The sequence below is a fragment of the Scomber scombrus genome, chromosome 8, assembly GCF_963691925.1.
Source record: "Scomber scombrus chromosome 8, fScoSco1.1, whole genome shotgun sequence".
NCBI classification, from domain to species: Eukaryota; Metazoa; Chordata; class Actinopteri; order Scombriformes; family Scombridae; genus Scomber; species Scomber scombrus.
Window position 1 is genome coordinate 9,117,920 of NC_084977.1, and position 11,132 is coordinate 9,129,051.

Below are 11,132 nucleotides of genomic sequence, written 5' to 3' on the forward strand. Positions count from 1 at the left end.
ACGCCACATAGCTGACTGGTAAGCTGTAGTTTTGCCTAATTCCCGTATTAACGCGGTGTTTAGATTGACAATTAAAGTGAACGTTTGTTTTATAGTATTGCAGATATCTTCCTAACGTGGCTGTGATACGTCCAGCGCCACATCACAGCCATGAACAGCAGCGCAGAGAGGAAATTCGTCAACTTGAGGAAGCGTCTGGATCAGCTGGGCTACCGACAGACACTGGGGATAGAGTCACTGCCATTGGTGGAGAAACTCTTCAGGTAAAACCTTAAGCTCTTGTGCACCTGCTGCCTTTATTCCCTTAGTGACAGTCCTCATCACAGTTGTTCAGGTGTTACATTGACGTCTTCTGTGTTACAGTGATCTAGTCCATACAACTGAAAGCCTGCGCAATGCCAAACTATCAGCAGGGAAGATTGAAAAAGAAAGTCAAAACTTTGACGCCCTCTTGGAGCCATACAGGACAGACAATGCCCGGCTGGTCAGGGAGAACAACGAGCTGCACCTTGACTTTCTGAAGCTGAGGGAGGAAAAGGATCGTGTCACCAGAGGTACACTGCGATCGTCAGACAGGCACCCTCATCAGAGGTCTTTCCCCATATCATCTGTGACCTGCATTTGATAACCCCACAATCCTATCTGCTTTCAGAGCTCAAGACCCACATCAGAAAACTTGACCATGAGTCGTCCGACCTGAAGTTTTTAAACAATCAGTATGTGCACAAGGTTCGCTGCCTGGAGAAGGATAGTAAAGCTAAAGCTGAGCGCATCCAACAGCTGCAGGAGAAGAACATGCAAGCTGTGGTGCAGACACCAGGTAATGTCAGGGTCTAAACTCTTTGACAGCATACTGAAAGTGATATTGTGATTTGTGAGGTAATAGTATAGTAGAATAATGCTTGACTACTTAGACTTTCTTTAGTTTTAAAATCTTGTCATAACATCGTATCTCTTGAGAAATACAAATCAGATCTTATTCAGTGTTTAAAGAAAAATTTAAAACAAATGTCAATCTTTTTTGCACCTCTCAAACACTTTCTCAGGTGGAAAAAAGCGCAGTATTCCCTTCAGACGTCAGAGAATGCAGATTGATGAACTCATACCTCCTTCTTCTACATCAGCTTATCCTGTGTCCCAGCCTGATGATCCTTACATTGCCGACCTACTGCAGCTGGCAGATGGAAGGTTTGTGACAGCTTGACTGTATTATTAATTGAAGTGATAGTTGCTTGATAAATGTGTTGATTGTAGATCCTTGCATTCACGTGTTCAGCCACTGTTTGACTCACTGTCATTTTAATTCACAGGATTCTTGAGTTACAAGATGATATCATAAAATGGAAATTAGACCTGGAAAATTCTCAAGAATATATAAAACACTTAAATACGCAGGTAAGTACGTTTATTAGGAACATAAAGTTTAAAGTTGTAATGTGATAACGGTGATGAAATCTTGCTTAATTTTTTTAAACATTTCCTTCAGGTGGAGGAGAGGGATAAAGAGATTGAGCGTCTGAATCGTGTACTTCAAGGAGGACGACCTCATGATGTCATTTCCCTCGAGTCTCAGAATATCAGCAATGAGAAGATGATCGCCCATCTTAACCTTCAGGCAAGCGTATTATAATGGTGTATTAAATAACTGATACTGTGGGATTCTTTAACGGAGAGGTTAACTTGGTCTGTACACCTTCCTGTATATTCAGTGTTAACTGTGTGCCTCACAGATTGAGTACCTACAGGAGACCAACAGGACTCTTGAGCAGAAGATAGATGGACTGCAGCAGAAGAAGAAGGACGCCTCCAACGAAGTGGCCAATCTGTCTTTAAAGAACCTGGAACTGTGCGAGGAGCTGACGCACATAGACGACCTCGCCAAGCGTCTGGAGATGGACAAGGAGCTGGTGCTGGAGACTGCCGACATTGAACTGCAAGAAACTAAAGTGAGAACACGTGAAGGCAGGAAGAGTAACATGAAATGAAAATTGTAGCAAGAGAAACAAACCTTTTAAAAGTGAAATCTGTTCTCTCAACAGAAAGAAATTAAAAGGCAGCAGAAAATCATTGAAGACCTGGAGGATGTTATTACAAAATTAAGAAGGGTATGCTCTATATTTACTGCATGTATTCTTCTTTTATATTCTCTTAATGTAGAATTGATATTCTTTAGAAAACATTGACTGCAGCTCCTTGCCAAAAATCTTCCTACTTCATAATGTTACACTAGGTTAAATTAATGTGCTGTAACATCAGCATCGGCTTTGCATGTTTTAAGTTGTTCTGAAAGTTGAGATCAGTCAAAATCAGCTTTCACCTCCCTCTTGTCTTTTTTTTCCTGCTAAACAATAATGGACAATATTAATCCAGCCAAGAGCTTTCACAATTGAAGTCTTGGCAGTTTTACTTCAGTAAACATTTAAGTATTTTCTAATCTAACTTTGGGATTCGGTCATTTAGGAGCAGTCTGAAAACGACTTTGAAAAAGACCGTCTTAGAGACCAGCTGGCGGAGCTCAAAGAGCAGAATGAGAAAATGGAGGGACTGGTGAATTTCCTGGAGGAAGAGAAAATCAGGCTGCAGGACAAACTGGAAAAAACGATGGCAGCTGGTAAGTAGCAGTTAAAAGTACCTGAAGTCAAAGATTCACCAAGTAGTATTAATGATTAATAAGGTGCTGTTTTCTAGACAAAAACTTGGTGCTGGAGTTGGAGACCTTGCGGGCTAAACATGGTGTTTGTGGAAGGGAGCGCTCCCCATCGCGTCTGGATGCATTCGTCAAGAGTCTGGAGGAGGAAAGGGATTACTATCGTCAGGAGGCGGAACGATACAGAAGAACCAGAGGACTTAGCAGCCTGGATTTGAGCCCGAGTCGCAGTCCAGGCAGGGGCCGGAGTCCTGTGTCTAAAGTCACCAGGGTAAAAGAAGAAGATGAAATTGATTGATATTTTTTGAATAGAGTCACGGGTCATTTGTTATAGAAAACTAATGGAAAAGTTAATCATGGCCTCACATTTTCAGGGAGGTGTTACAGAGTCGGAACTGCTTCGTGTAGTAAAGGAAAGAGATGAACTGAAAGCTGCTCTGTTGGACTTTGAGGAGCACATGGAGGACATCCAGAACAAAGTGAAGAGCCTCAGTGCTGAGAGAGACCAGTTCAAAACCTTGTTGAAACAGGTGAGTTTTAGGAGCCGGATGACTTCAGCTATGCACTTGAAAAAACGCATGTAAAGACAGAATGCTCTCGTCCATTTAGGCGCAAGAGGACTTACAGCTCTCTCCTAGCACTGATGTGTCAGCTGACGTCTTTACTCTGAAAGAGGAGCTCAAACGGGCAGAAATCCAAATCAAGCAGATGACTATTGAAAGAGACACACTGATGGAGAGATTAAAGGTTAGTCCCACAGTCACACCTGTCACAGTACACATGAGAACAGTACATTGTTTTAGCCTTTTACAGAAATAAACTCATTTGTCAACAATCATTTTATAGCATTTAAACAGCTCAGAAACAAGATGGCATACTGTATGTAAATTATTTTTATATCTTGGACTGGATACAAATATTTTGCAGGTTGCTCAGACTTCAGCTCTCACAGACAGACAGGAAGAGGAAAGGAGGATTCTCGACCTGGAGGATGCCATTAAGAACGTAAGCCTGATGATACTTTAAATAAATCCCAATACACCATTATTACATAATATTCACTACTTTAACTTTGCTGCTAAATTAGTTTTAGTTTTGCTGTCGCTGCATCATTTAACTTTGAGATACTGGGGTTTTTTTGCAGTTGGAGCGGGAGAAACTTGACTTGCGGTCACAGGTGTGTCTGCTGAAGGAGGGCAGGGACGCTGTGGAGCAGGAGCTGAAGGTGCGGTCTGTTGCGCTGGTTCAGAATGCAGAGGATACAGCCCAGCAGAGGGCAGAGTCTAACGCTCTGAGGTTTGTGTTTAAAAAATGATGCGTGATATGCTGTATCCTCTTTATCCACATGCACTGAAGGGCTTTTCTATGAGAATGGAGCAATGGCTGTCTGCTTTACAAAATTGTGTTAAATAGGATACAAAATATGATGGTAACATGCTTTTGTTTGGATAAAAGTATCAGTTTCCTCTCACTACTCTCCATAATGGCGTTTTGTTTTAATATCATCTGTTCCCTCTTTTTTTTTTTTGTCTTCTTAATACAATATTGTTCCTGGCGACAAAACAAATGAACTAAAAAATGAATCTTTGCTGTTGCAGTAAGTGATTTTCATTACGGGGGGCTGATGTATTTTTTGCTGTCTGTCTCCAGGTTGCTGCAGGAACAGATGGAGCAGTCGCTGTCAGACACCCAACACAGGCTGTCTGTGAAGATGAACGAGCTGCTTACCGCTCACGAGGAGATCGACAAACTGGAGGAGAGAATAGGTGAATGTTTGTGAGTTTTAGTAGGTTCAGGATGGACTTCTGACATTTGTTCTGTATTGTTCCACTTCTGTTTTTCTTTCTTATTTCTGTGGTTTCTTGGTTCTTTGCTCAGTTACTCTAGTTTGTCTAACAGGGGAGCTGAGTCAGCAGGGCTCCAAGCACAAAGAGGAAGTGGCTGTTCTTCAGAAGTCCATCTCTGCCCTGGATAGAGAGAAAGACGCTCTGCAGGATGAGGTGGATGAAAAGACTGAAAAGCTGGTTGTTCTCCAGGAGGAGTTATACAAGAAGGTAGTTCTTATTAAATGTTCTGATCCAAACATGTAGTTAATCTAGACTCTCATACAGATTACAGATTTTAATTAATAATTTACTATAAGAGGTTGAAGCATCATATTTTTGTATATATGCAGGAAAAGACCCTAGATGATGTGAGACTAACAGTCACAAACATGGACACCTCACTAGCGTATGTATCTTTTATCTTCATTTCTTCTTTTTTTTTAAAGTGTCACACAAGCAATTATAAAACTAGAAACCAAATGTTCTTCTTAATAAGCCCATAAGACTGTTGCCTTATTGTGAGGTTAATATGTGATCCCTGCAGTCAACTCCAGGGGGCATTAAACAGCCGCGAGAGGGAGATAACCAGCCTGAGGAGGCAGCTGGACGCCTCTGAAGAAGAGCTGGCTGGACTCAGGAGAGACAAAGAAATCACACTCAGAGAGAACAGAAGGCTTCAAGATGACCTGGCCACCATGACCAGAGAGAATCAAGTTAGTAATAAAACCTTCCACTGGTGTGCAGATGTGTAAACTCAAAAAATGAAGGAAATGACACCAGCTCCCTCTCATACTTGTCCAGGCTGTACACGTGGAGATGGAAGAGGCTTTGCACGAGAAAGACGAGCTGAAGCTGAGGGTCCACTCTTACATTTCGGAAGTGTCCAGAATAGAGAAAATGATGGCCACAAAGGCAAGAGAAAACAGCTGTGTGCTCTGTGTAGTATAGTAATGTCAATATGAGATCAATCTGAAGTGCCTGGACATCAGATAAATGTCCGTTTAGTCTCACTTACTAACTGTGAGGTGTTTGACCCACAGGAGCAGGAGAACAGGGACTTGCTGGAGCGCTTCCGAATGACCCACTCCGAGATGGAGGAGCGGGAGCAGAAGCTACAGCAGGCTGAAGGTCTCAACAGCTCAATCCGCCTGGAGCTGCTCTCCTCCGACTCTGAACGCAGGCACCTCCGAGATACATTGAGCCAGCAGGAGAGAGAGATCCAGCAGGTAAGATGATAGATTCACAATCAGAAAGCTGCTAGAATGAGTATGTGATAAGATAGTTGTCTTTATAATCTTTTATCTGACCCTTTTCCAAGCATATGCAGGCCATGCAGGCTTATGAGGCCCAAGTGTCAGCGCTGGCTCGCGGGATGTCCCGACTAGAGGAGGAGCTCCGCAACACCCAGGAGGAGAAGGCCAGCCTACTTTCTGATCTGGCTTCTGTCAGGGAGCTCTGCGTCAAAGTGGACTCTGGCAAGGAACTCATTGCACGCCAGCTCACCTCTAAGAGCATGGATCTGGAGAGGGTGAAGCCTGCTGCTGCTGTTCTGACTTTTTTTTTTTTTTTTTTTTAACACATTTCTTCTCGTCTTGGCTGTGAATCAGCTGGCATTCCTTTGAGCGTGTACAGAGCCAGCAGCTGTCTTATTGTTGTGCTTTCTGTTAATATATCTGCATGTTGTCCAGGTCACAGGAGAACTGGAAGACGTTCAGTCGGAGGCAGAGATGCTAAAGAAACAACTGGCCAGCGAGAGGTTAGCCGTCCGCAACCTGGAGACGTTACTCTCCACCAATCGGCAGAAGGAGTTCCAAACCCACCTGACAGCCAGTGAGAAGGACTCAGAGATGAAGGTCCTACGCGACAGACTCACCCTGGCTGACAGCAAAACGTACGACACATCCTATTGGGACTGTTGGAGATGAATTAAATGTTCTTTTTTTTTTTTTTTAAATGTGTTGATTATGAATCATGTGTGTGTGTGTGTCTTTATATATAAATATAGCACGGAGCATTCAAGAGAGGTATCTAACCTCCGTGGCAAAGTGTCTCAGCTGCAGACAGAGATGGATGTTCTGAGAAGACAATTGACCACAGAGCGATTTGAACGGTGAGCTGAATGACTGCTACTCTTCACACTGGCGGTTATCGGATTACTCTCTTGATGAATTCATAGCTTTTAGACGTCTTGTTTTATCCAATCATCAGTCCACAACTCAAAGATATTCAGTTTACAGTGATGTAAAACAGAGAAGCAGCAAATACTCACAATGGAGAAGCTGCAACCAGAAAATAGTTTAAAAATGGCTTAAATAATATCAATTAATCTACTAATTTAATAATTATTTGACCTGTAGTCACACAGATATTTGTGTGCATCCAATGTTTAACACTAATTAGATTTTATATATTGCAATTCTGATCATATTGGCTTAAAAGACACAACAAATATTCACATTTGAGAAGCTGGAACTAGTGATTTCTGGTGTTTTTGTCTAATAAATGTTATTATTATAAAAGTATTGTTTAGGTATTACTACCACAGTAATTAAAGGTAGTTACAATGTACAATGTGGAGGATCAAAAAGCAGATTTTGACCTTGTCTTATTGTCGCTCTGATCGCAGTGAAAGGGCAATTCAGGAGATGCGCAGACAAGGTTTGTCATTCTCGTCCCTGCGGAGCTCGTCGCCCCTCAGCCTATCTCAGAGTCCTCATCACATCTCCCCTGAACGCTCCATCCTCCGATCTTTCGAACGCTCCACTGACAAGTCAGCAGACAAGTAAGGCGAAGACGAAGCTGTTTTTTTTAATGCTCACTGTTTTTGATTTACTTATGTTTTTGTTAAGCGTTTGATCATTTTTAACAATTCCACAAACTTAAAATCTCTTTCTCTTTTCAGAAGTGTGAGCTTCAAGGATTAACGACAAATGAAGGCGCTGACGAGTGAGTCAGAAACCACTAGAAGCTTGCCCTCAACGTCTTGAGTCTGGATATGAAGTCTCCGGTATTAATGCTTAGAAGCCCCCTGCCTATAGCATTCCTCAGTGCTGCTTTATTTTCCCCGTTTCTCCTGAGGCACCGAGGATGAAATCATGCCTGGGTCTTCACTAAAGCTGTTGATATCTCACTAGATGCAGTCTCCTCTCTGTCAGTACATTATACAGTCAATGATAAAATTAGGTCAGTGTTTTCTGAAATGAATTTGGTCCCCAGCAACTATATAACCTCATACATGTAGCAAGACAAGTGTTCATTCACCACTGTGGTAATGTGTATTATGCTTAATATTAATGTTTTTAAATGATGTTTTAAGTTATTAAATTATTTTACAAATAAACTGAACAAAATGACAGAAACTGCAGTCACGTACATCACATTAGCATACACATCACCTTGTATAACTTGTGTTTAATTCAATGGTAAATAGTAAAGGGTTATAGGTAAGATGGGAACGATAGGCTGTGACATACAAAGAAAACACAAGCTTGATTTAAAACCCACAACTCGCTGAGTACATGGTATGCGTTTTAGCCTGCTAAACCACTGAATGCCCACTGAGGCGTTTAACCCTTTACCTTCTCCCATATCTGGGTGAAGAAATAAGCAAAATACAAAGTTTGGTCTCACAACTATAAACATTTCCATTATTGTATACTGAATTGGTTCATTTACAGTAACAGTGCTCAAAAGGAATGTAGTGAAATTGGACGACAATGTGATATACATTTCAGTAACCTTTTTTGATTTTTAACTTTGTCTGCAGCTGATTTCAAGCTTTAGTGGTTTTGCAGTCTTTTGCAATGAGGTGCAGACATCTCAAGTAAAAAAAAAAAAAGTGTAACAGCTATAAAAATACTGTTTGTTCCCCAGTAAGAAAAAGTAGTACAAATGATTCTCTATAAAAAATAATCTCTAATACTATAAAACATTTAATGCCGACAGTATTCAGTGGTTGTGTTGGGGAGGGGATAAGCGAAGAGGGAAAAGTCTAAAATATACTTTGGTAGGAGTTCCCTCAGTAGCTTCTGTGGTAAGCTGCACAGATAGTAGTGTAACGTCTCTGCTGTGACCGGTTTGTACCACGTTTGCCTCTCTGGGAAGTGAACGTAAGGAGGGGCCCCGATGTGTTGGAGCACGAACTCTGCGTCACTTTCGAGGTGCTCGTAGGAGCCGATAAAGTCATAGGACACCGCGCAGGGTTGGCACAAGTTGTACACCGGCATCCAGTGCTCATTCATACGCTCCACATCCTCGTCCAGCAAGTAACGGACAAACTCGCCAAATGTAACATCGTCTCCAGTTAACGATGTGTCCTTGGCGCGGCCCTTCCTGTAGCGTTTTATGATCTCCACGCCGTACTTCTTCTGGTAGGACTCGATCTCTCCAAATTTGTTCCTGTAGGCAGAGAGAAGGCGTTCCATTGGCTCCCTCACGAACATGAACTTAAAGTAGTGCTTGAGGCGGTAGCGGATCTCATCGGGCTTTAGAGAGGACAAAAACAGCAGGTCGCTGCGGTGGTCCATCTTGATGTTGACGTCCACGTTCTCCAGGGCTCCGCTCAGGACCTTGAGGACCCTCTTCCAGTTGGAGCAGGCCACCTTGGGGACGTAGCAGTAGAGGAAGCGGTGCTTGTCGTTGACCAGGATGTGCTGCAGCAGGGTCTTCCTCTGCAGGGGGCTCAGGGACCACACGCTGTGGGGCATGTTCTTTTGGCTGCAAATGGTCCTGATGGTCCGGTTACGGATCTCCTTGACGAACTGAATGTGACAACAACAACAAAAAAGAAGTACAGCTTTAAAAGGGCCATTACAACAATTTTATTATGTTTTATGTTGCATCCAATTATCCTGTTGATGTCACAGTGATGTCATTTGGGATTATCTCAGGTAGGTTGGGAGATTACAAACTTTATAACAGGATACCTGCTAGGGGTGGGAATCACCAGAGGCTCCACGATATGATATTATCAGGATACTTGTGTCACGATACAATATTATTGCGATTGTAAATATATTGCAATTCATTACCTTTTTTCACCTGCAAATTATGTCACCAAAGGGGAAAAAAACTTCAATTTTCGATACAATATTGTCATGCAAAATATTGCGATACTATACTGTATCGATTTATCCCCCCAACCCTTATACCTGCACATAAACTGACTTTACCGGCAGGGTGGGTCTGATAAAAAAAAAAAAGACATTGAGTTGCATTATGGGAAGTGTAGGATCCAGTGTTTTTGAAAATGGATCCATATCAGGAATTAAAAGTCAGTATATCTTGGTCTCGGTTTATTGGATTTTGGCTATTCTTTCTTTACGTTCCAAGACTTTATGAAAGTATACTAAACTGCTGGAGTTCTTTTTAAAGTGAGCGGACAGATCCTTGTGTATAACCTTTATACACACGTAATTCAGCCTTAAGCATTTACTATTGAGGAGTTACAGTTAACTTTAACGCATTTGAAGGGTGTTGATCATAAAATGAAGCTGAACAAAACTACATATAAGTTTATAATGAGTAATTGATGAGTAATGAGTTTTAAAACACTTCATACATCACTGACTCATGTCTCTCAAGCCTGTTTCCTCTAGTTAGGACAAATCCATTGTTAAATCATTGCACAGTTATGAGGGGGTGCGTTGCGTACACTACCTGGGACTCCACGTCCGCAGCGGCCGGACTACGCTTCCCAGCCTGCCGGATGAAGTCCAACCGCTTGCCGTCACCTCTGGGTGGAGGCGTCTCCATACTGTTGAGCATTCCTTTCTCTATCATGAGCAGCAGGCCTCCCGAGGCTACGATCACCAGGAACGTCAGTACCGACGGCAGGACGGCGGAGCTACGGCGGCCCGAGCCCGAGTTCACCGTGGTCCTGAAGTTTATAACCGAGCCGCTGCGTCCTCCTGCGGCCCTCTTCATGGTGGAGTCCTGCCTGCGAGGAAGCATGCTTTGTCCGTCTGGCTCCTCACTTCAACACCTTTTAGTTTACTACTGCGTGAAGTAGGAAAAAAACCCGCTGGGTATCTACCACGTACCCATAGTTCACTTTAGAAGTCCGCCAGCTTTAAATATAGCGATTCCTGTATGAACTGTCAAAATAAAACCCTCCTTAGGAACATCATATAAGTTCTGAACTACCAAACTAAATGTCTGCAGTGAAAACAACTGCAGTCAGAATGAGTCTGGATTGTGATTAACACAAGTATCTAACATTTCCTCACAGGACATTTTTAAACCAGGAAACTCATGTCAAGCTCATTGGAGTAAAGGGGGCGTCCAGTTATTATTTCCAAAATAAAGTCCTCAAAGTAGGGACTGGGGACCCCCAATAAAAATCATTTATTTTCACTATAATTCCATCCATAAGTAGCACAATGACTGTTTTGGTCATGGGTTTCATTTTTGTAATAAAAGCCAAAATCTTACCAGATGGGACAAAATCTGATAATAGTAAATATGATTAACACATACCAGTTGTTTCCATTATGACAGTATGTGACTCTATATATTTATACTTTGGAACAGAAAAGTGTTAAGCAGATTTTTAGAACACCTTCAAGATAAAAATAGCAATTATAATACTATCCTTGATGATTTTAGTATTTTAAATGTTAAATAAATATCACTATAATTAATCTGATGTAACCTAACAA

The 11,132-nt window shown here is 42.0% G+C and overlaps 2 protein-coding genes across 2 annotated transcripts; one reads left to right on the forward strand and one right to left on the reverse strand.

Moving 5' to 3' along the window:
• The first annotated feature begins 150 nt into the window (after positions 1-150).
• cep135 (centrosomal protein 135) lies at positions 151-7,259 on the forward strand. The gene is given in 24 exon segments (XM_062424200.1): positions 151-263; positions 364-554; positions 653-820; positions 1,047-1,188; positions 1,311-1,395; positions 1,487-1,615; positions 1,731-1,946; positions 2,040-2,105; positions 2,461-2,611; positions 2,689-2,963; positions 2,965-3,177; positions 3,257-3,394; positions 3,575-3,652; positions 3,792-3,943; positions 4,298-4,413; positions 4,547-4,701; positions 4,824-4,879; positions 5,018-5,186; positions 5,275-5,385; positions 5,514-5,699; positions 5,792-6,001; positions 6,162-6,364; positions 6,479-6,583; positions 7,100-7,259. Coding segments are annotated over 24 exon segments (3,588 nt in total).
• A 614-nt stretch (positions 7,260-7,873) lies between these two features.
• chst14 (carbohydrate (N-acetylgalactosamine 4-0) sulfotransferase 14) lies at positions 7,874-10,531 on the reverse strand. The gene is made up of 2 exons (XM_062424174.1): positions 10,132-10,531; positions 7,874-9,233 (listed from the first exon to the last, which is right to left on the reverse strand). The coding sequence occupies exons 1-2, from the start codon at positions 10,423-10,425 to the stop codon at positions 8,406-8,408; spliced, it is 1,122 nt and encodes a 373-aa protein (XP_062280158.1). The 5' UTR covers positions 10,426-10,531; the 3' UTR covers positions 7,874-8,405.
• Positions 10,532-11,132: the final 601 nt, after the last annotated feature.